Source organism: Somniosus microcephalus, chromosome 7 (assembly GCF_052327205.1).
Source record: "Somniosus microcephalus isolate GS21.2 chromosome 7, FLI_Smic_1.0, whole genome shotgun sequence".
NCBI classification, from domain to species: domain Eukaryota; kingdom Metazoa; phylum Chordata; class Chondrichthyes; order Squaliformes; family Somniosidae; genus Somniosus; species Somniosus microcephalus.
Genome location: NC_140993.1, coordinates 4,747,117 through 4,772,050, shown reverse-complemented (window position 1 = coordinate 4,772,050; position 24,934 = coordinate 4,747,117). Strand labels below are relative to the sequence as shown.

Here is a 24,934-nt window from a genome sequence, read left to right as displayed (position 1 = left end):
CCTAACATCTGTGGTTGGCAAAATGTTGGAGTCCATTATTAAGGAAACAGTAACAGAGCATTTGGATAAACATAATTTAATAGGACAGAGTCAGCATGGTTTTATGAAGGGGAAGTCATGTTTGACAAATTTGCTCGAATTCTTTGAGGATGTAACATACAGGGTGGATAAAGGGGAACCAGTGGATGTAGTGTATTTGGACTCCCAAAAGGCATTTGACAAGGTTCCACACAAAAGATTACTGATCAAGATAAGAAGTAACGGGATTGGGGGTAATATACTGGCATGGGTGGAAGATTGGCTATCTAACAGAAAACAAAGAGTTGGGATAAATGGTTCATTCTCGGGCTGGCAATCAGTAACTAGTGGTGTTCCGCAGGGGTCAGTGCTGGGACCCCAACTCTTTACAATCTATATTAACGATTTGGAGGAAGGGACCGAGTGCAACATATCCAAGTTTGCCGACGATACAAAGATGGGAGGGAAAGCAGTGAGTGAGGAGGACATAAAAAACCTGCAAAAGGACATAGACAGGCTAAGTGAGTGGGCAGAGATTTGGCAGATGCAATATAATGTTGGAAAGTGTGAGGTTATGCACTTTGGCAGAAAAAATCAAAGAGCAAGTTATTATCTAAATGGAGAGAAACTGCAAAGTGCTACAGTACAAAGGGATCTGGGGGTCCTGGTGCATGAAACACAAAAAGTTAGTATGCAGGTGCAGCAGGTGATCAGGAAGGCCAATGGAATCTTGGCTTTTATTGCAAGGGGGATGGAGTATAAAAACAGGGAAGTCTTGCTGCAGTTATACAGGGTACTGGTGAGGCCACACCTGGAATACTGCGTGCAGTTTTGGTTTCCATATTTAAGAAAAGATATACTTGCTCTCGAGGCGGTTCAGAGAAGGTTCACTCGGTTGATTCTGGAGATGAGGGGGTTGATGTATGAGGAAAGGTTGAGTAGGTTGGGACTCTACTCATTGGAGTTCAGAAGAATGAGAGGCGACCTTATCGAAACATATAAGATTGTGAGGGGGCTTGATTGGGTGGATGCGGGGAGAATGTTTCCACTGATGGGTGAGGCTAGAACTAGGGGGCATAATCTAAGAATAAGGGGCTGCCCTTTCAAAACTGAGATGAGGAGAAACTTCTTCACTCAGAGGGTAGTAAATCTATGGAATTTGCTACCCCAGAGAGCTGTGGAAGCTGCAACATTAAATAAATTTAAAATGGAGATAGACAGTTTCCTAGCAGATAAGGGAATTAGGGGTTACGGGGAGAGGGCAGGGAAGTGGACGTGAGTCTAGATTCGGAGCAGCCATGATCCTATTGAATGGCGGAGCAGGCCCGAGGGGCCGTATGGCCTACTCCTGCTCCTACTTCTTATGTTCTTATGTTCTTATGAGAGGCCCAGAGAGAGCACAGACCGGAGCAGCGGGGGCAGTGAGGAGGCGGAGTATAAATCGAGCGGGAGGCCCAGAGAGAGCACAGACCGGAGCAGCGGGGGCAGTGAGGAGGCGGAGTATAAATCAAGCGCGAGGCCCAGAGAGAACACAGACCGGAGCAGCGGTGGGAGCGAGGAGGCGGAGTATAAATCGAGCGGGAGGCCCAGAGAGAGCACAGACCGGAGCAGTGGTGGGAGCGAGGAGGCGGAGTATAAATCGAGCGGGAGGCCCAGAGAGAGCACAGACCGGAGCAGCGGGGGCAGTGAGGAGGCGGGGTATAAATCGAGCGGGAGGCCCAGAGAGAGCACAGACCGGAGCAGCGGGGGCAGTGAGGAGGCGGAGTATAAATCGAGCGGGAGGCCCAGAGAGAGCACAGACCGGAGCAGCGGGGGCAGTGAGGAGGCGGGGTATAAATCGAGCGGGAGGCCCAGAGAGAGCACAGACCGGAGCAGCGGTGGGAGCGAGGAGGCGGAGTATAAATCGAGCGGGAGGGCCTGAGAGAGCACAGACTGGAGCAGCGGAGGCAGTGAGGAGGCGGAGTATAAATTGAGCGAGAGGCCCAGAGAGAACACAGACTGGAGCAGCGGTGGGAGCGAGGAGGCGGAGTATAAATCGAGCGGGAGGCCCAGAGAGAGCACAGACCGGAGCAGCGGGGGCAGTGAGGAGGCGGAGTATAAATCGAGCGAGAGGCCCAGAGAGAGCACAGACCGGAGCAGCGGGGGCAGTGAGGAGGCGGAGTATAAATCGAGCGGGAGGGCCTGAGAGAACACAGACCGGAGCAGCGGTGGGAGCGAGGAGGCGGAGTATAAATCGAGCGGGAGGGCCTGAGCGAGCACAGTGAGGAGGCGGGGTATAAATCGAGGGGGAGGCCCAGAGAGAGCACAGACCGGAGCAGCGGAGGCAGTGAGGAGGCGGAGTATAAATCGAGCGGGAGGGCCTGAGAGAGCACAGACCGGAGCAGCGGGGGCAGTGAGGAGGCGGAGTATAAATCGAGCGGGAGGGCCTGAGAGAGCACAGACTGGAGCAGCGGAGGCAGTGAGGAGGCGGAGTATAAATCGAGCGAGAGGCCCAGAGAGAACACAGACTGGAGCAGCGGGGGCAGTGAGGAGGCGGAGTATAAATCGAGCGAGAGGCCCAGAGAGAACACAGACCGGAGCAGCGGTGGGAGCGAGGAGGCGGAGTATAAATCGAGCGGGAGGGCCTGAGCGAGCACAGTGAGGAGGCGGAGTACCTCCAGCGAAAACAACAACAACTGCAAAACCACTAAATTGATGTCACAACCAGGGAAGGAGCTGATTGGTGAGTAGCTGGTAAGTGTTTCTCGTTAATAGCCTATTAAATAAAGACATGGCCGGGCAGCTCAGTCCCCTGGAATGCAGCTCCTGTGCCATGTGGGAACTCCAGGACGCTTCCCGTGTCCTGGACAACCACATGTGCAGGAAGTGTCGTCAGCTGGAGGAGCTCGCGCTCCGGGTTTTGGAGCTTGAGCAGCAGCTGGCGTCACTGCGGTGCATCCGTGAGGCTGAGAGCTTCGTGGATAACACGTTTCAGGAAGTGGTCACCCCACAGATAGAGTGTGCAGGCAGAAAGGGAATGGGTGACCACTAGACAGACCAGGAGGACAAGGCAGGTAGTGCAGGAGTCTCCTGAGTGCATCGTGCTCTCCAACCAATATTTGGTTCTGAGTACTGGTGGGGGCGATGGTTCCTTTGGGGAGTATAGCCAGAGTCAAGTCTGCGGCACCACGGGTGGCTCAGCTATACGGGGGGGGGTGGGGGGGCACGGAGGAAGAAGAGTGGGAAAGCAATAGTGGTAGGGGATTTGATAGTTAGTGGAGCAGACAGGTGTTTCTGCGGCCGCAGACGTGACTCCAGGATGGTATGTTGCTGATGTGCCAAATAACTGCCCGAATCCGAAGTTAAAGCTTAAGACTGAAGCCTTTTATTAAATAAGAATCATGGCAGAGTTAACAGAGTCCATCATCGACCGAGCCCTTGGTAGAACATACCAGAAGAGGGGCGGGGCCAGGGAGGAGCATTAGTGGTTCCCCCTAGTGGAACATTCCAGACATTACAAGTGCAAGTACAAATATCAGAACACAGTTATTTCATCACATTCACCCCCTGCTATAGATTCAGTCTGTCAGGTGGTCTGATAATCCTCTGGGAACGACGTAACTCTTGCTGAGGCTCCTCCCGGAGTACTAACTCCGGTTCATTCGAATTCCCAGAATCATCAGTATTTTCCACACTGAGGGTTTGTGTCTCTGAAGGTCCAATACCACGATTGAAAACTCTACTCTCAGAGTCGAACTCTTTTCGAGCTCCAGCAGGTGCAAGATCTTTAATAGAGACCGTATCCTCTCGCCCATCCGGATATTGAATATACGCATACTGGGGATTAGCATGGAGGAGTTGTACTTCCTCCACCAGTGGATCAGTCTTGTGGCCTCTCACATGTCTGCGCAACAACACAGGGCCCGTGGTCGTCAACCATGTGGGTAACGATACTCCATTAGTAGCTTTTCTTGGAAAACTAAACATCCTTTCATGAGGGGTGGCATTCGTCGCTGTACACAAAAGAGACCTTATGGAATGCAGCACGTCTGGCAGGACATCCTGCCAGCGAGAGGTCGGCAGGCCTCGTGACTTCAGAGACAGTACGATAGCCTTCCGCACTGTCGCATTTTCTTTCTCGACCTGCCCATTACCACGAGGGTTATAGCTGGTAGTTCTACTCGTTGCAATCCCCTTCGATAGCAAAAACTGTCGTAATTCTTCGCTCATAAAGGAAGAACCCCTATCACTATGTATATATAGTTAGGCATGCCGAACAAGGAAAACAGTTGGCAGAGGCATTTAATTACAACAGCACTAGTCACATCCGGACAGGGGATAACAAAAGGGAACCGAGAGTACTCGTCTATAATATTAAGAAAATAGACATTACGGCCGCTCGATGGAAGGGGACCTTTAAAATCGAGACTCAAACGCTCAAATGGTCGAGTTGCTTTAATAAGATGAGCTGGCTCGGACGGCTTATAGAAGCGGGGTTTGCATTCAGCACAAACATGACAGGTTCTGGTCATTGTCCGGACCTCCTCAATAGAGTAGGGTAGATTGTGAGACTTAATGAAGTGGTTCATTCTAGTAACCCCAGGGTGGCAGAGTGCGTCGTGGAGACTTTGAAGCTTATCTATACCTAGACTAGCACATACTCCTCGTGACAAAGCATCCGATGGCTCATTAAATACTCCAGGCCTGTACTGAATATCATAGTCATATGTTGACAGTTCTATTCGCCATCTTAAAATCTTATCATTTTTGATCTTGCCTCTCTGCTTAGTGTTGAACATAAAGGCCACAGATCGCTGGTCAGTAATGAGCGTAAAACGTTGGCCAGCGAGATAATGTCTCCAATACCTGACTGCTTCAATAATTGCCTGTGCCTCCTTTTCCACTGAAGAATGTCGAACTTCTGGTCCTTGCAATGTACGAGAGAAGAAGGCTACTGGTCTACCAGCTTGGTTAAGAGTTGCTGCCAATGCAAAATCAGATGCATCACTTTCCACTTGAAATGGGATCTTCTCATCCACGGCCTTCTCAATGTCCCGTTTGATATTAAGGAAAGCCTCCTGAGCTTCCGCCGATAGCGGAAAAGACGTCGACTTAATAAGAGGTCGGACTTTATCTGAGTAGCTAGCCACCCACTGGGCATAGTACGAGAAGAATCCCAGACACCTTCTTAAGGCTTTTACAGTGTGAGGTAAAGGTAATTCCTTAAGTGGGCGTAATCTTTCAGGGTCTGGCCCGATTACCCCATTCTCCACAACGCAACCAAGAATACACAAACGTGTAGTATTGAAGGTACACTTGTTTTCGTTGTAGGTCAGGTTTAACCTCTTTGCAGACTCTAGGAACTTCGCGAGATTTTGATCATGCTCCTGTTGGTCACGCCCACAGATGGTAACATTGTCCAGGTACGGGAATGTTGCTTCCAACGCGTATTCATCCACCATACGATCCATCTCCCGTTGGAAGACGGATACCCCATTCGTCACTCCAAAGGGCACCCGAAGGAATTGGAACAGGCGCCCATTAGCTTCGAAGGCCGTATAAGGTCGGTCTTCTATTTTGATGGGGAGTTGATGGTAGGCAGACTTTAAATCAATGGTGGAGAACACGCGGTACTGAGCTATCTGGTTCACCATCTCAGAAATACGAGGCAAAGGATAGGCGTCTAATTGGGTATACAAGTTTATAGTCTGGCTATAATCGACCACAAGTCTTTTCTTCTCATTAGTTTTAACCACCACCACCTGGGCACGCCACGGGCTACCACTGTGTTCGATGATTCCCTCCCGTTGAAGCCTTTCCACTTCCTCTTTTATAAATGTTTTATCTTCTGAACTATACCGTCGACTCTTAGTCGCTATAGGTCTACAATTAGGAGCAAGGTTCGCAAACAAAGAAGGCGGGCTTACGTTTAAAGTAGAAAGGCCGCAGACTGCGAGCGGAGGCTGGGATCCACCATACTTAAGGGTAACGCTCTCATGCTGACACTGGAAGTCCAAGCCTAATATTAAGTTCACACACAACTGAGGTAATATGAGGAGTTTAAAATCCTTATACTCCGTATCCTTAACGGTCAATGTGACTTTACAATATCCAGTTACCTCCGAAGTAAGGGATTTGGACGCCATCACAATTTCACTTCGAGTAGGATACACCTTCAATGAACAGGAGTTAACAAGGTTGGGGTGTATAAAACTTTCAGTACTGCCACAGTCTATCAAACACCCAGTAGGACGACCATTAATCTTAATGTCCATCATAGATTTTGACAAGGAACACGGTATGGTCTGGTCAACCGTAGCCGAGGCTAGAGTAAAACGATAGGCGGCAGCAGAGAAGACATCGGGTACAGGATTACCCTTACACACTTTACTAAAATGTCCCCGTTTCTTACATTTAAAACAGGTAGCCTCTCTGGCTGGGCAACTTTGCCTGGGGTGTTTAGATTGGCCACAAAAATAACACTTAGACCCATGGGGCACAGCCGCAACAATAGGATTAAGTGGGGGCTCCATTGGTGTTATGGATGCCTCCATACTCGGAACACACGAGGCTGAGAGAGATGCATGGGCTGATGCATACACTTCTGAATTCTTCTGGGCTACATCTAACGATCGAGCAGCAGCGACAACCGTTTTTAAAACTAACGAGTCGTTCTCGAGGAGTCTCTGTCTAATATAATTAGATCGGAGGCCAGATATGAAAGAATCGCGGATGGCTTCTTCCTGATACACTATGGCAGAGACAGCCTTGTAGTTGCAACCCTTAGCCAAAGCCTTAAGGTCCTGCAGGAAATCGTCCAGCGATTCCTCAGGTAATTGCCTGCGAGTAGACAGGAGATACCTGGCGTATACTTCGTTAACCGACTTAAGGTACTGGGCTTTAAGAGCTGCGAGGGCCTCTTCATATGTAGTAATATCTTCAATTATAGAGTAAGTTTGATGACTTACCAAGCTGGTTAGAAGACCCAACTTGTTAACCGTCGGATCGGTCGATGATGCGATGAAGTGTTCAAAACATCGGAGCCAATGCGTAAATTTCTTCGACGCATCTGCCGAATGGGGATCGATATCCAGACGCTCTGGTTTCAAAAATCGATCCATCTTCCAAAAGTTGTTATTTAATAAAATTGATGTGCCAAATAACTGCCCGAATCCGAAGTTAAAGCTTAAGACTGAAGCCTTTTATTAAATAAGAATCATGGCAGAGTTAACAGAGTCCATCATCGACCGAGCCCTTGGTAGAACATACCAGAAGAGGGGCGGGGCCAGGGAGGAGCATTAGTGGTTCCCCCTAGTGGAACATTCCAGACATTACAAGTGCAAGTGCAAATATCAGAACACAGTTATTTCATCACAGTTGCCTCCCTGGTGCCAGGGTCAAGGATGTCACTGAGCGGCTGCAGAACATTCTGAGGCGGGAGGATGAACAGCCAGAGGTCGTGGTCCACATCGGTACCTATGACATAGGTAGAAAGAGGGATGAGGTCCTGCAGGCAGATTTCAGTGAGCTAGGAGAGAGATTAAAAAGCAGGACCTCAAAGGTGGTAATCTCCGGATTACTCCCGTGCTAGTGAGTATTGAAATAGGAGGATAGCGCAGATGAATGCGCGGCTGGAGAGATGGCGCAGGAGGGAGGGCTTTAGATTCCTGGGGCATTGGGACTGGTTCTGGGGGAGGTGAGACCTGTACAGGCTGGACGGGTTACAGCTCAACAGGGCCGGAACCAATGCCCCATCGAGCCCGTGCCGGCTCTCTGCTAGTCCCACTCCCCCGCCCTTTCCCTATAGCCCCGTAAATGTTTTTCCTTCAGATACTTATCAAGTTCCCTTTTGAAAGATAAAATTGAATCTGCCTCCACCACCCTTTCAGGCAGTGCATTCCAGATCTTAACCACTCGCTGTGTAAAAAAGTTTTTCTTACGTCGCCTTTGGTTCTTTTGCCAATCACCTTAAATCTGTGTCCTCTCGTTCTCGACCCTTCCGCCAATGGGAACAGTTTCTCTCCATCTACCCTGCGTACAGTTCTGGTCGCCATATTATAAAAAGAATATAAAGGCACTGGAGAGGGTGCAGAGAAGATTTACAAGGATGATACCAGAAATGCGAGGGTATACATATCAGGAAAGGATGAACAGGCTGGGTCTCTTTTCTCTTGAAAAAAGGCTGAGGGGCGACCTAATAGAGGTATTTAAAATGATGAAATGTTTTGATAGAGTGGATACAGAGAGAATGTTTCCACTTGTGGGGAAGAGCATAACTAGAGGCCTCAATATAAGATAGTCACCAAGAAATCCAATAGGGAATTCAGAAGAAACTTCTTTACCCAGAGAGTGGTGAGAATGTGGAACTCGCTGCCACAGGGAGTGGTTGAGGGGAATAGTATCGATGCATTTAAGGGGAAGCTAGATAAACACATGAGGGAGAAAGGAATAGAAGGATATGGTGATAGATTTAGATGAGGAAAGACGGGAGGAGGCTCGAGTGGAGCATAAATGCCAAATGGCCTGTTTCTGTGCCGTACATCCTATGTAATCCTATGTGGCGGAACCAGCAGAGGATTACGGACAATTGTATATAATTCCTTTTACAGCAATGTAGTACAGCTGGGGGCTGCACCTTTAATGTATCTGTTAACTGTACTAGGGCTTCTTTCCTGTACTCCACGTGATGACATCATGCCGCCCGTCACGTGATCCCTCAACAGCGGGAAGAACGTGATGACATCATGACGTCAGAGCTCGGAACCTTCCAGCAGTTCCAGAGAGGCTTTCAAGCAGACCAGACCTATTTGCATTGTATCCTACAGTTTACTGTACAGCTTCGTTTGTTCATTAAATGTTATTGTTTTTGATTCTCTGAGTCGATCTCAATTCTTCATCTAGGAACCCCAGTTCCTACACCTATTTATTTCTTACTCTAGTGCTATCCGTCTCTCTTAATCCTTTGCGCACCTTGTTTCCCCCTTCTAATGCTACATCCTGGTGCCCATCCCCTGCCAAATTAGTTTAAACCCTCCCCAACAGCACTAGCAACCCCCCCGTCCCGCACCCCTCTGCGAGGATACTGATCCCGGCTCTGTTGAGGTGCAACCTGTCCAGCCTGTACAGGTCCCACCTCCCCCAGAACCAGTCCGAATGCCCCAGGAATCTAAAGCCCTCCCTCCTGCACCATCACTCCAGCCACGTATTCATCTGCTCTATCCTAGTTCATGGCACCGGGAGTAATCTGGAGATTACTACCTTTGAGGTCCTGCTTTTTAATCTCTCTCCTAGCTCCCTAAAATCTGCCTGCAGGACCTCATCCCTCTTTCTACCTATGCCGTTGGTACCGATATGGACCACGACCTCTGGCTGTTCACCCTCCCGCCTCAGAATGTTCTGCAGCCGCTCGGTGACATCCTTGACCCTGGCACCAGGGAGGCAACATACCATCCAGGAGTCACGTCTGCGGCTGCAGAAACATCTATCTGTTCCCTTAACTAGCAAATCCCCTACCACTATTGCTTTCCCGATCTTCTTCCTCCTCCCCCCCCGCAGTACAGCTGAGCCACCCATGGTGCCGTGGGCTTGGCTCTGGCTGTACTCCCCAGAGGAACCATCACCCTCATCAGTATTCAGAACAGAATACCGGTGATGTTGGCTGAGGAATAAATATTGGCCAGGACACATGGAGAATTCCCCATCTCTTCTTCGAAACAGTGCCGGGGGTCTTTTACATCCACCTAAATGGGCGGATGAGGCCTCGATTTATCATCTCATCCGAAGGACGGCACCTCCGACAGTGCGGCGCTCCCTCAGTACTGACCCTCCGACAGTGCAGCGATCCCTCAGTACTGCCCCTCCGACAGTGCAGCGCTCCCTCAGTACTGCCCCTCCAACAGTGTGGCGCTCCCTCAGTACTGCCTCAGTACTGCCCCTCTGACAGTGCAGCATTCCCTTAGTGCTGCCCCTCCGACAGTGCGGTGCTCCCTCAGTACTGCCTCTCCGACAGTGCGGCGCTCCCTCAGTACGCCCCTCCAACAGTGCGGCGCTCCCTCAGTACGCCCCTCCGACAGTGCGGTTCTCCCTCAGTACTGCCCCTCCGACAGTGCGGCGTTCCGTCAGTATTGTACTGGAGTGTCGGCCTGGATTATGAGCTCAAGTCTGTGAACTGGGGCTTGAAACCACAACCTGCTGACTCTGGGTTACACACTGTGTCCCTCCAGACTGACGGTGATTGTATCGGATGCTCACTCTTACTCTCGCTCCTCAGGCTGATCATTTGCGGTGCCGTCACTCCCAGTCGGACCGTTATTGTTTGGCTCGGGTTGAGGAGCCTCAGCCCGGATCCACTCCAAATTTGCCCGAGGCCCAACTGAGATCCCAGGCCGGGTGTCGAGCCATGGTTTATAAACTGGAGCATTGCCGCCGGGTGACGGAGTGGCAAGACGCCCGTTGCTGATGAGTACACAGCGTAACGCTACCCCAAAGAGAGGTCCCAATTGTGGTGTATGTGCCTTTAAGAGCAATTGTGGTGTATGTGCCTTTAAGAGCCCCAGGTGTGCGTAATGCCGGTAATTGCCACTTGGGCTATATAAGCCTGTGTATTGTGTATATCCTTTAGAAACCCCCCCCAGACTTGCTTAGTAAATACCTATGAACCAACTCCTGTCTTCAGTGTCTTTATCTACACACGGACACTACAGTGGCGACGAAGTGGAAACGGACTTACCTGCAATTCAGCAGCACCTCAAGGACATCGATTCCTCCAGCATCCAGAAGACTCAAGGAAGTAAGAGAAACTGTGGTTTCACCAGCTGGCCAAGCTGGTGACAGGTACTGTGCTAATCCTTCCTGGGCGTCAGGCTGGAGCTCCAGCGGCGGGCTCTACAGCTGAGACAGGCAGCGAAATCGGAGGCAAGCAATAACGGACTGGGAGGGTGCACTCGAGAGACGGCCGGCGCGGCAAGCAGGTCAGCGTTTAGACCTCCGTCGGGAACGAGTCTCCAACAGTGAATAAACTGAAACCACAGTAAAACAGCATTGTTATCGGTAGCAGCGGTGGGAAAGCGCGGGAAGCGCCATATCGTTGCTACAGAGAGAAAAAAAAAGCGCGGGAAACGCCATATCCTTTCTGAAATGCCTAAATCTGGTAATATTGAGGCTTTTGATGGCGAAATAGAAGATTGGACCACATACGTGGAAAGAGTAGAGGTTTATTGCACTGCAAATGGAATAACAGATGAAAAAAAAGCTTCAGTACTTCTGAACTTAATGGGCGCGAAGACATACGGGCTGTTACGAAATTTAATCACTCCAGCCAAACCAAAGGACAAGACTTTTAAAGAAATTGTTGATACCCTGCAGGAGCATTTAAACCCAACACCGCTGCTGATAGCGGAACGATTCAAGTTCTTCAAGAGAAATCAACACAAGAATGAAAGTAACGCTGATTACCTAACCGAATTAAGAAAGCTATCAAAGTACTGCCAATTCGGAGCAGGACTATCGGATTATCTTCGAGACAAATTTGTTTGCGGTCTCTTAAGTGAAGGAACACAAAAAAGACTGCTTTCTGAAAAAGATTTAACATTGGACAAAGCTTTCAGTATGGCTGTATCATACGAAGTAGCAGCAAAAGGAGCTGCAGATATACAACAAGAGACACAGGACTTCGGCACCCATAAAATGACACAGGAGTTCGGAAGATGTTATCGCTGCGGCAGATCCACCCATAACCAGAGGGACTGCTGGTTCAAGGGCAAAGCATGCAGGCAATGTGGTAAGATTGGACACATTGCACGGGTATGCCAATCTGGACAAAATAAATCCACTGACAGAAAACAAAAAATCAATAAAGAAAAGTACAGGAAGGTACAAATGATGACGGACAATAGCTCCGAAGACCAGAATAGCGATAGCGACTCCGGAAACAAGAGACTAAGCTGTCTCAAATTACATAATGTACTTGCCAAAGAGGATTACCAAACCATTTGGGTTACCCTCACAATAGCAGGGTCCCCAGTTAAAATGGAGCTAGATACAGGATCAGCTCTAACCGTAATAAATCGACGAGATTACGAGAGGCTATTTTCGCATATACCTCTAAAAGACACATCCATTATCTTAAAAACATATACGGGGCAGAAAGTCTACCCCAAAGGAAAAATAAGGGTGCCTGTGGTATACAACGGCAAAGAAATACAAAAGTTGTATTTATACATTCTACAAGATGGTGGTCCACCGTTGTTGGGACGTGAATGGATAAGGAAGATACGTTTAGACTGGCACTCCATTCAGGCACTGACGGTGACCAGTAAGGAAAAAAACAATGATGACATCATACCTGAACGATTAAAAGACATCTTGGCCAACGCCAAAGAAGTGTTTCAAGAGAAGCTAGGAACCTTGAAAGGCATCACCGCCTCAATAAAAGTGGAAGATGCAGCAATTCCAAAAATTTTTAAGGCAAGACCGGTGCCATACACAATACGTCCGGCAGTCGAGGCAGAGCTGAAGAATTTGGAAAAGGCAGGCGTATTATCCAAAATAGATTGGAGTGAATGGGCAACACCCATCGTTCCAGTCATGAAAAAAACATTGAAAAATAACTCTGAGGAACAGAAAAAAATTCGCATCTGTGGAGACTTTAAGGTGACTGTAAACCCGGTCCTTCACACGGTACAGTATCCTCTTCCGAGGATAGAAGATATTTTCGCCTCACTATCCGGAGGGAAACGTTTCACAAAAATTGACTTGGCACAGGCATATCTACAGATGGAGGTTGAGGAGACCTCTAAAAAGTATCTCACAATAAACACACACAAAGGCCTGTACCAGTACAATCGACTGGTTTTTGGAATAGCATCAGCTCCAGCTATCTGGCAAAGAGCTATGGAGCAAGTCCTGCAAGGGATTCCGGGGACTCAATGCTACCTAGACGACATCCTTATAACAGGAGAAAACGACAACGAGCACCTTGCCAATTTGGAGCAGGTGCTCACTAGGCTGAAAGAACGGGGCCTACGAGCAAATCGCCCCAAGTGTGAATTTTTCCAAAATCAGATATCATATTGTGGCCACATAATTAATAAGGAAGGGTTGCATAAGTCACCTGAAAAAATTGAAGCAGTGTTAAAAGCCCCAGCACCTGAAAATGTTTCACAATTAAGGTCATTCCTGGGATTAATAAATTACTATCATAAATTTTTACAGAACTTATCAACTATTCTACACCCTCTTAATGATCTTCTACAGACAGGAGTGATTTGGAAATGGAACGAAGACTGTAAACGTGCCTTCCATAAATGTAAAGACTTAATCACATCCGAGAAAATTTTGGCTCATTACAACCCATCACTACCAATCAGACTGGCGTGCGATGCATCCCCTTACGGCATAGGAGCGGTATTGTCCCATAGATTCCCTGATGGCTCGGAACGGCCGATAGCTTTTGCGTCACGCTCATTGAACTCAGCTGAGCGTAACTATGCCCAGATAGACAGGGAAGCACTCAGCCTGGTATGGGGAGTGAAGAAATTCAACCATTACCTACACGGACAAAAATTTACCTTGCTGACTGACCATCAACCCCTCATCTCCATATTCAACCTTAAAAAAGGTGTCCCCATTATGACGGCACAAAGACTACAGAGGTGGTCCCTTTTTCTAGGGGCACACCAATACAACATTGAATACAATGGGTCAAAACAGCATGGGAATGCTGACGGTTTATCACGCCTACTGTTGCCAACGATAGAAGAGGCACCTACAGTAGACCCAGTAGAGATATTCCACTCTACCATAGTGGAATGTCTACCGGTGACAAATTCTGCCATTGAAAGGGAGACAAGAAATGACCCTACTCTCTCACGGGTCTACGATTTAACAGTGAAGGGATGGCCAGCACATGGCGAACCACTGTTGCCAGCATTCTCGCAAAGAAGAGAACAGCTGTCAGTGTGCCGAGGAACCTTGATGTGTGGATCCAGAGTGGTGATTCCACCCAAACTCCAGGATAAAGTGCTAAAGGAGCTTCACGAGGGGCATCTGGGTGGAGTGAAAATGAAGAACCTAGCTAGGGCGTTTGTATGGTGGCCAGGTATCGATGGAGACATCGAAGACACGACCAAGAGCTGCCTAGGATGCCAGAAGGTCCAAAATGCTCCGCCACAGGCCCCTCTACATCCATGGGAGTGGCCCTCATCTCCCTGGCAAAGGGTGCACATCGACTTTGCTGGTCCATTTTTGGACTCAATGTTCTTAATCGCAGTTGATGCACACTCCAAGTGGCCGGAGGTAATAAAGATGTCCTCCACCACCACGGAAAAAACCATCACAGTATTAAGGACCATATTTGCCAGGAATGGGCTGCCGGAGCAGATATGTTCTGATAATGGACCGCAATTTGTGTCCGAAGAATTCAGAAAGTTCTTAAAGAACAATGGGGTAAAGCACTACACGTCCGCCCCATACCATCCCGCCACCAATGGATTGGCTGAAAGGTTTGTCCAGACCTTCAAGAAGGCCATCAAGGCCATGGGTAATGAAGACATAAAACTTCAGCACAAGGTGGATAACTTCTTATTTGCATATAGGAATGCAACGCATATGGTTACTAACCAAACTCCCGCCATGATGTTCTACAATAGAAACCTAAGATGCCGGCTGGATTTGGTCAAGCCCAACATCCGAAGGGACGTGGAGAACCGGCAGTTTCAGGGCATGAATGAAAGGCCAACTAGGGCCTTCCAGATAGGCCAACCGGTTTTGGCCCGGGACTACCGTACCGAGAAATGGCAGCCTGGAACTATCTGCACACGATTAGGACCACTGATGTATACCGTGGACATCGGAGACAGCATAATAAGGCGCCATGCTGACCAAATCGTCAAGTCATCCGAAAAGGGACAACCTACACCACCACTCTATACATCTAACGATGAAGTAGAGATACCCATATCTACCTCCGATCCGGTGATACTGGAGCCCGATGAACCCGACACTGGCCTTCAAGCCGAATCAGCCTTGCCAGAAGAACCTACTACACCACCAGAAACTACTACACCCCCGAGGCGTTATCTGGACCGAGTCAGGAAGCCTCCTGAGAGACTAACTTATAATTAATTAATACAGCAATGTATATTATTTTGCATATAACATGTAATTAATAATTACTTAAAATATGATGTACTAGTTAGCTAGAAGGGGAGGAATTGTGGTGTATGTGCCTTTAAGAGCAATTATGGTGTATGTGCCTTTAAGAGCCCCAGGTGTGCGTAATGCCGGTAATTGCCACTTGGGCTATATAAGCCTGTGTATTGTGTATATCCTTTAGACCCCCCCCCCCCAGACTTGCTTAGTAAATACCTATGAACCAACTCCTGTCTTCAGTGTCTTTATCTACACACGGACACTACACCACTGATGTCAGCAACGCTCACACCGCAGGTCCAGTCCAAGGGGTCACACAGAGGTTGGGACTATTAGACGACCTTTGAACCTTTTACCTGTTCGCTGTCAAGTCTTTATCCTTCTTTTTTGCTCCTTTATCTTTAACTTTTACCTAAACAAAAATGTAAAAGTTAGTTTCAGGTCTGAATCAGTGGTGGTGCACAGGAATCCCACAAGTATTTTTTCATTCGTTTATGGGGCGTGGGCGTCGCTGGCAAGGCCAGCATTTATTGCCCATCCCTCATTGCCCTCGAGAAGGTGGTGGTGAGCTGCCTTCTTGAACCGCTGCAGTCCGTGTGGTGAAGGTACTCCCACAGTGCTGTTAGGGAGGGAGTTAAAGGATTTTGACCCAGCGACGATGAAGGATCGGCCGATATATTTCTAAGTCAGGATGGTGTGTGACTTGGAGGGGAACTTGGAGGTGGTGGTGTTCCCATGCGCCTGCTGCCCTTGTCCTTCTAGGTGGAAGAGGTCGCGGGTTTGGGAGGTGCTGCCAAAGAAGTCTTGGCGAGTTGCTGCAGTGCATCTTGTAGATGGTGCACACTGCAGCCACGGTGCTCCGGTGGTGGAGGGAGTGAATGTTTAAGGTGGTGGATGAGGTGCCAATCAAGCGGGCTGCTTTGTTCTGGATGGTGTCGAGCTTCTTGAGTGTTGTTGGAGCTGCACTCATCCAGGCAAGTGGAGAGTATTCCATCACACTCCTGATTTGTGCCTTGTAGATGGTGGAAAGGCTTTGGGGAGTCAGGAAGTGAGACACTCACTGCAGAATACCCAGCCTCTGACCTGCTCTTGTTGCCACAGTATTTATGTGGCTGGTCCAGTTAAGTTTCTGGTCAATGGTGAACCCCAGGATATTGATGGTGGGGGATTCAGTGATGGTAATGCCATTGAATGTCAAGGGGCAGGTGGGGTTGAGGGATTTGGGGAGAAGGTGGGTAGGTGGGGTTGGGGATATGGGGAGAAGGTGGGTTTGGGGATATGGGGAGAAGGTGGGTAGGTGGGGCTGAGGGATATGGGGAGAAGGTGGGTTTGGGGATATGGGGAGAAGGTGGGTAGGTGGGTGTGGGGATATGGGGAGAAGGTGGGTAGGTGGGGTTGGCGAATATGGTGACGAGGTGGGTAGGTGGGGTTGGGGTATATGGGGAGAAGGTGGGTGGGGCTGAGGAATATGCAGAGAATGTGGGTAGGTGTGGTTGGGGGAAATGGTAAGAAGGTTGGCAGGTGGGATTGGGGTATATGGGGAGATGGGGAGTAGGTGGGGTTGAGGGATTTTAGGGAGAAGGTGGGCAGGTGGGTTTGATGGATATGGGGAGAAGATGGGTAGGTGGGGTCGAGCGATATGGGGAGTAGGTGGGTTGATGGATATGGGGAGAAGGTGGGTAGTTGGGGTTGGTGGGGTTGAGGGATATGGGGAGAAGATGGGTAGGTGGGGTTGAAGGATATGGGGAGAAGGTGGGTAGGTGGGGTTGAGGGATTTGGGGAGAAGGTGGGTAGGTGGGGTTGAAGGATATGGGGAGAAAGTGGGTAGGTGGGGTTGAAGGATATGGGGAGAAGGTGAGTAGGTGGTGTTGGGGGATATGGGGAGAGGGTGGGTAGGTGGAGTTGAGCGAGGTGGGTTGGTGGGGTTGGGGATAAAGATTGGACCTCGCTGTGCCTGTTTGCAGTGGTTCTAGCCCTCCTCCCTCTCCCCCCACCGATGATACCTTTTTGGCCTTTGTTTTGGGAGGTTCGCTGAAATCTCGTTCTACAGCCATTCTCAAATTCTTCAGCTCCTCTCTCATCAGTTCATCCACCTGTCGGGGGTCAGAGTGCAGGAGGTCACTATCAGTCGGACAGCCTAAGGCTAATTCTGCCCCTCAGTCCCCTGCTCTCAGTCTGGTCTGACTGACTCTTTGGGGAGTCCGAGCACTGAATCCCTGCCGTTTCTGGGGGTCCACAGATGCGGCAGACCCCCTCAGGACCCTCCCCAAGCACTCAGCCTTCACCCAGAGGGTTTCAGCCACGCCTGACCTTGTCCACACTCTATTGGACAGCAGTCACTCGGCCCACCCCCCCAATACCCCAATACCCTGCCCCCATTATATTGAGGGTTAATACCCCAATACCCTGCCCCCATTATGTTGAGGGTGGGTTAATACCCCAATACCCTGCCCCCATTATATTGAGGGTGGGTTAATACCCCAATACCCTGCCCCCATTATATTGAGGGTGGGTTAATACCCCAATACCCTGCCCCCATTATATTGAGGGAGGGTGACTACCGCGATGTTCTGACTCAGTGTGCGACTCACTGAGCCACGACTGCCTGTGATCCAGTCATCCCGGATTCTGCCGATTGGGACAACCCGTGAGGAAGGTTCGGCCCCCCTGCGACCCCGAAGGAAGGGAAGGATTTCACCAGCCCAGGGTCCCCCAGTGAATCCCGGGGTCCCCCAGTGAAGCCCAGGGTCCCCCAGTGAAGCCCAGGGTCCCCCAGTGAATCCCGGGGTCCCCCAGTGATGCCCAGGATACCCCAGTGAAGCCCAGGGTCCCCCAGTGAAGCTCAGGATCCCCCAGTGAAGCCCAGGATCCCCAGTGAAGCCCAGGGTCCCCCAGTGAAGCTCCGGGTCCCCCAGTGAAGCCCAGCATCCCCCAGTGAAGCTCCGGGTCCCCCAGTGAAGCCCAGGGTCCCCCAGTGAAGCTCAGGATCCCCCAGTGAAGCCCAGGGTCCCTCAGTGAAGCTCAGGATCCCCCAGTGAAGCTCAGGATCCCCCAGTGAAGCCCAGGGTCCCCCAGTGAAGCTCAGGGTCCCCCAGTGAAGCTCAGGATCCCCCAGTGAAGCCCAGGGTCCCCCAGTGAAGCCCAGCGTCCCCCAGTGAAGCCCAGGGTCCCCCAGTGAAGCCCAGGATCCCCCAGTGAAGCCCAGGGTCCCCCAGTGAAGCTCAGGATCCCCAGTGAAGCTCAGGATCCCCAGTGAAGCCCAGGGTCCCCCAGTGAAGCTCAGGATCCCCAGTGAAGCTCAGGATCCCCAGTGAAGCCCAGGGTCCCCCAGTGAAGCTCAGGATCCCCAGTGAAGCTCAGGATCCCCAGTGAATCCCAGGGTCCCCCAGTGAAGCCCAGGATCCCCCAGTGAAGCCCAGGATCCCCCAGTGAATCCCAGGGTCCCCCAGTGAAGCCCAGGATCCCCCAGTGAAGCCCAGGATCCCCCAGTGAAGCCCAGGGTCCCCCAGTGAAGCCCAGGGTCCCCCAGTGAAGCCCAGGATCCCCAGTGAAGCTCAGGATCCCCCACTGAAGCCCAGGATCCCCAGTGAAGCCCAGGGTCCCCCAGTGAAGCCCAGGATCCCCAGTGAAGCTCAGGATCCCCAGTGAAGCCCAGGATCCCCCAGTGAAGCCCAGGGTCCCCCAGTGAAGCCCAGGGTCCCCCAGTGAAGCCCAGGATCCCCCAGTGAAGCCCAGGGTCCCCCAGTGAAGCCCAGGATCCCCAGTGAAGCTCAGGATCCCCCAGTGAAGCCCAGGATCCCCCAGTGAAGCCCAGGGCCCCCAGTGAAGCCCAGGGTCCCCCAGTGAAGCCCAGGATCCCCCAGTGAAGCCCAGGATCCCCAGTGAAGCCCAGCACCCGCCAGTGAAGCCCAGGGTCCCCCAGTGAAGCTCAGGATCCCCAGTGAATCCCAGGGTCCCCCAGTGAAGCCCAGGATCCCCCAGTGAAGCCCAGGATCCCCCAGTGAAGCTCAGGGTCCCCCAGTGAAGCCCAGGATCCCCAGTGAAGCCCAGGGCCCCCAGTGAAGCCCAGGGCCCCCAGTGAAGCCCAGCGTCCCCCAGTGAAGCTCAGGATCCCCAGTGAATCCCAGGGTCCCCCAGTGAAGCCCAGGATCCCCCAGTGAAGCCCAGGATCCCCCAGTGAAGCCCAGGGTCCCTCAGTGAAGCTCAGGATCCCCAGTGAATCCCAGGGTCCCCCAGTGAAGACCAGGATCCCCAGTGAAGCCCAGGATCCCCAGTGAAGCCCAGCACCCCCCAGTGAAGCTCAGGGTCCCCCAGTGAAGCTCAGGATCCCCAGTGAAGCCCAGGGTCCCCCAGTGAAGCCCAGCATCCCCCAGTGAAGCCCAGGGTCCCCCAGTGAAGCCCAGGATCCCCCAGTGAAGCCCAGGATCCCCCAGTGAAGCCCAGGGTCCCCCAGTGAAGCTCAGGATCCCCAATGAAGCCCAGGATCCCCCAGTGAAGCCCAGGGTCCCCCAGTGAAGCCCAGGGTCCCCCAGTGAAGCCCAGGGTCCCCCAGTGAAGCTCAGGATCCCCAATGAAGCCCAGGATCCCCCAGTGAAGCCCAGGGTCCCCCAGTGAAGCCCAGGGTCCCCCAGTGAAGCCCAGGATCCCCCAGTGAAGCCCAGGGTCCCCTGAAGCCCAGGATCCCCCAGTGAATCCCAGGGTCCCCTGAAGCCCAGGGTCCCCCAGTGAATCCCAGGGTCCCCTGAAGCCCAGGGTCCCCCAGTGAAGCCCAGGGTCCCCCAGTGAAGCCCAGTGTCCCCCAGTGAAGCCCAGGGTCCCCAGTGAAGCCCAGGGTCCCCCAGTGAAGCTCAGGATCCCCAATGAAGCCCAGGATCCCCCAGTGAAGCCCAGGGTCCCCAGTGAAGCCCAGGATCCCCCAGTGAAGCCCAGGGTCCCCCAGTGAAGCTCAGGATCCCCAATGAAGCCCAGGATCCCCCAGTGAAGCCCAGGATCCCCCAGTGAAGCCCAGGATCCCCCAGTGAAGCTCAGGATCCCCAATGAAGCCCAGGATCCCCCAGTGAAGCCCAGGGTCCCCAGTGAAGCCCAGGATCCCCCAGTGAAGCTCAGGATCCCCCAGTGAAGCCCAGGGTCCCCCAGTGAAGCCCAGGGTCCCCCAGTGAAGCCCAGGGTCCCCCAGTGAAGCCCAGGGTCCCCCAATGAAGCCCAGCGTCCCCCAGTGAAGCCCAGGGTCCCCCAGTGAAGCCCAGGGTCCCCCAGTGAAGCCCAGGGTCCCCCAGTGAAGCCCAGGGCCCCCAGTGAAGCCCAGGGTCCCCCAGTGAAGCCCAGGGTCCCCCAGTGAAGCCCAGCGTCCCCCAGTGAAGCCCAGGGTCCCCCAGTGAAGCCCAGGGTCCCCAGTGAAGCCCAGGATCCCCCAGTGAAGCCCAGGGTCCCCCAGTGAAGCTCAGGATCCCCAGTGAAGCCCAGGGTCCCCTGAAGCCCAGGGTCCCCCAGTGAAGCCCAGGGTCCCCCAGTGAAGCCCAGGGTCCCCAGTGAAGCCCAGGGTCCCCCAGTGAAGCTCAGGATCCCCCAGTGAAGCCCAGGGCCCCCAGTGAAGCCCAGGGTCCCCCAGTGAAGCCCAGGGTCCCCCAGTGAAGCCGAGGATACCCCAGTGAAGCTCAGGGTCCCCCAGTGAAGCCCAGGGTCCCCCAGTGAAGCCCAGGATCCCCCAGTGAAGCCCAGGGTCCCCCAGTGAAGCTCAGGATCCCCAGTGAAGCCCAGGGTCCCCTGAAGCCCAGGGTCCCCCAGTGAAGCCCAGGGTCCCCCAGTGAAGCCCAGGGTCCCCCAGTGAAGCCCAGGGTCCCCCAGTGAAGCCCAGGGTCCCCCAGTGAAGCCCAGGGTCCCCTGAAGCCCAGGGTCCCCCAGTGTAGAGTGCCTGACTCCTACCTGAAGCCGGATTTCTTCCTCCACCTCCTTCCTCTTCGCCTCCTTCTCGAGCTCCACGTCATGCTGCTGCCGGAAGTTGGTCGACTCGTCGCGCTCCTTCCACACCACTGGGAGAAAGCGACACTGGTGTTAAACGGAGGGGCAGCCTGCATTGTAAAGTTCCCATGGTGATGGCCATGATTACATCACATTTTAATAACCATTTCACTTTTCTCTGATCCCACAGCCCTCTCCTGAAGGCTCTGACTCTCACTGGGGTCTGGTTACAAAGGGCACTGATGGCCCAGGTTTGAGAGCCTCGACAGTGGGCGTGGGCAGGTCATTCCACCATGGTGGGCGGCCGGGCGGGCGGGGGGGGGGACCTGACCACATCCACACATCCTGTAACTGACTGGGTACTGAGGCCCGTCAGAGTGTCCCTTAAATTGATCAGCCAACACACTGGGGCCTCGTCCTTCTGTTAGCACCTTACTGTCTCAGGGAAGCTCCATGTAAAAGTACCTCCACACAGAGACACACCCCACGGCCTCACTAAAGCTCCTTACTTGTATAAATTTTGTTGCCCTCGATGATGTCTGGCATGAAGTAGGAGAAACCCTCGGGTATTGGCTGGAGTCAAAGAAAACACAGAGATTAAAAAACATCCTCATTTCCCTGGTCTGATTACACGCGGTGTGTACGGTGAGGCACGCGGTCCTGTGTTCTCACAGCGTGCGGTCCTGTGTACGCTCAGCGGGAGGTCCTGTGTTCACTCAGCGCGCGGTCCTTTGTACACTCAGCGCGCGGTCCTGTGTATGCTCAGCGCGCGGTCCTGTTTATGCTCAGTGCGCAGTCCTGTGTTTGCTCAGTGGGAGGTCCTGTGTACGCTCAGCGCGCGGTCCTGTGTTTGCTCAGCACGCGGTCCTGTTTTCGCTCAGTGCGCGGCCCTGTGTTCACTCAGCGCGAGGTCCTGTATACGCTCAGCGGGAGGTCCTGTGTTCACTCAGTGCATGGTCCTGTGTATGCTCAGCGCACGGTCCTGTGTATTCTCAGCGCGCAGTCCTGTGTATGCTCAGCGCGCGGTCCTGTCTACGCTCAGCGCGCGGTCCTGTTTACGCTCAGCACGCGGTCCTGTGTTCACTCAGCGCGAGGTCCTGTGTTCTCTCAGCGCGCTGTCCTGTGTTCGCTCAGCGCGCGGTCCTGTGTACGCTCAGCGCACGGTACTGTGTTCCTGCAGCGCGCGGTCCTGTGTACGCTCAGCACGTGGTCCTGTGTACGCTCAGCGTGCAGTCCTGTTTATGCTCAGCGCGCGGCCCTGTGTTCACTCAGCATGCGGTCCTGTGTACGCTTCGCGTGCGATCCTGTTTATGCTCAGCGCGCGGTCCTGTGTTCGGTCAGCGTGAGGTCCTGTGTATGCTCAGCGCGCGGTCCTGTGTTCACTCAGCACGCGGTCCTGTGTACGCTCATCGCATGGTCCTGTTTACGCTCAGTGCGCGGTCCTGTGTTCTCTCAGTGCGCAGTCCTGTGTAAGCTCAGCGTGAGGTCCTGTGTATGCTCAGCGTGAGGTCCTGTGTACGCTCAGCCTGAGGTCCTGCTTAAGCTCAGCGTGAGGTCCTGTGTATGCTCAGCACGCGGTCCTGTGTAAGCTCAGCGTGAGGTCCTGTATACGCTCAGCACACAGTCCTGTATACGCTCAGCACACAGTCCTGTGTACACTCAGCGCGTGGTCCTTTGTACGCTCAATGTGCGGTCCTGGGTACACTCAGCGCGTGGTCCTGTGTATGCTCAGCGCGCGGTCCTGTTTTCACTCAGCGCACGGTCCTGTGTTCGGTCAGCGCGTGGTCCTGTGTACGCTCAGCACGAGGTCCTGTGTTCATCCAGCGCATGGTCCTGCATTTGCTCAGCACGCGGTCCTGTGTTCGCTCAGCGCATGGTCCTGTGTTCGCTCAGCGCGAGGTCCTGTGTTCACTCAGTGTGCGGTCCTGTGTTCTCTCAGTGCGCAGTCCTGTGTTCACTCAGCATGCAGTCCTGTGTATGCTCAGCATGTGGTCCTGTGTTCGGTCAGCGCGCTGTCCTGTGTACGCTCAGTGCGCGGTCCTGTGTATTCTCAGTGCGCGGTCCTGTGTATGCTCAGTGTGCGCTCCTGTGTACGCTCAGCGCGCTGTCCTGTGTACGCTCAGCGTGCGGTCCTGTGTTCTCTCAGTGTGCGGTCCTGTGTATGCTCAGCGGGAAGTCCTGTGTATGCTCAGCACGCTGTCCTGTGTTCGCTCAGCGTGTGGTCCTGTGTTCGCTCAGCACGCAGTCCTGTGTATGCTCAATGCACTGTCCTGTGTACGCTCAGCACGCATTCCTGTGTATGCTCAGCGCGCAGTCCCGTGTATGCTCAGCGTGTGGTCCTGTGTACCCTCAGCGCGCGTGCTGTGTTCTCTCAGCGCGTGGTCCTGTGTTCTTCTACGTGCGGTCCTGTGTTCTCTCAGTGCATGGTCCTGTGTTCACTCAGCGCGCGGTCCTGTGTATGCTCAGCGCACGGTCCTGTGTTTGCTCAGCGCATGGTCCTGAGTTCGCTCAGCGCGCCGTCCTGTGTTCACTCAGCGCGCTGTCCTGTGTTCGCTCAGCACACGGTCCTGTGTACACTCGGCATGTGGTCCTGTGTTCGGTCAGCACGCTGTCCTGTGTACGGTCAGTGCGCGGTCCTGTGTACGCTCAGCGCACGGTCCTGTGTACGCTCAGCGCGTTGTCCTGTGTACGCTCAGCGCGCGGTCCTGTGTTCTCTCAGCATGAGGTCCTGTGTTCTCTCAGCACATGGTCCTGTGTACTCTCTGCGCGCGGTCCTGTGTACGCTCAGCGGGAGGTCCTATGTACGCTCAGCGCGCTGTCCTGTTTTCGCTCAGCGTGCGGTCCTGTGTTCTCTTAGTGCGCAGTCCTGTGTTCGCTCAGCACGCGGTCCGGTGTTCTCTCAGCACGCGGTCCTGTGTACGCTCAGCGGGAGGTCCTATGTACGCTCAGCGCGCTGTCCTGTTTTCGCTCAGCGTACGGTCCTGTGTTCACTCAGTGCGCAGTCCTGTGTTCGCTCAGCACACGGTCCTGTGTATGCTCAGCATGTGGTCCTGTGTTCTCTCAGCGCGCGATCCTGTGTTCTTCAGCGTGCGGTCCTGTGTTCTCTCAGTGCACGGTCCTGTGTTCATTCAGCGCGCTGTCCTGTGTTCGCTCAGCGAGCGGTCCTGTGTTTGCTCAGCGCGCAGTCCTGTGTACGCTCAGCGCGCTGTCCTGTGTTCAGTCAGCGCACTGTCCTGTGTATGCTCAGCATGCTGTCCTGTGTTCGGACAGCGCGAGGTACTGTGTTCGGTCAGCGTGCGGTCCTGTGTACGCTCAGCGCACGGTCCTGTGTACGCTCAGCGTGCGGTCCTGTGCTCTCTCAGCGCGCGGTCCTGTGTACACTCAGCGCGCGGTCCTGCGTTCGGTCAGTGCGAGGTCCTGTGTTCACTCAGCACGCGGTCCTGTGTATGCTCAGCGCGCAGTCCTGTGTATGCTCAGCGTGCGGTCCTGTGTTCTCTCAGTGCGCGGTCCTGTGTATGCTCAGCATGCAAACCTGTGTTCGCTCAGCGCGCGGTACTGTGTACGCTGAGCACGCGGTCCTGTGTATGCTCAGCACGCGGTCCTGTGTACACTCAGCGGGCAGACCTGTGTTCGCTCAGCACACGGTCTTGTGTTCACTCAGCACACGACCCTGTGTTCTCTCAGCGTGCGGTCCTGTGTTCTCTCAGTGCACGGTCCTGTGCACGCTCAGCACGCTGTCCTGTGCACGCTTAGCGCGCGGTCCTGTGTTCTCTCAGCGTGAGGCCCAGTGTTATCTCAGCGCGTGGTCCTGTGTACTCTCAGCGCGCGG

At 53.1% G+C, this 24,934-nt stretch overlaps 1 protein-coding gene across 3 annotated transcripts in view; it reads right to left on the bottom strand.

Moving 5' to 3' along the window:
• The window catches only part of LOC147114470 (dynein regulatory complex subunit 11-like), a 283,097-nt gene that overhangs the window by 153,382 nt on the left and 104,781 nt on the right, over nucleotides 1-24,934 (bottom strand). For 2 of the 3 annotated variants that reach the window (XM_085992162.1, XM_085992164.1), the window contains 4 exons: nucleotides 21,615-21,678; nucleotides 21,070-21,176; nucleotides 17,151-17,240; nucleotides 15,504-15,559 (listed from right to left, as the gene is read on the bottom strand). In XM_085992162.1, the coding sequence (XP_085848288.1) occupies nucleotides 15,504-15,559; nucleotides 17,151-17,240; nucleotides 21,070-21,176; nucleotides 21,615-21,678 (317 nt within the window). The remainder of the gene's footprint in view (nucleotides 1-15,503; nucleotides 15,560-17,150; nucleotides 17,241-21,069; nucleotides 21,177-21,614; nucleotides 21,679-24,934) is intronic. The other variant, XM_085992163.1, reaches the window with a different exon arrangement.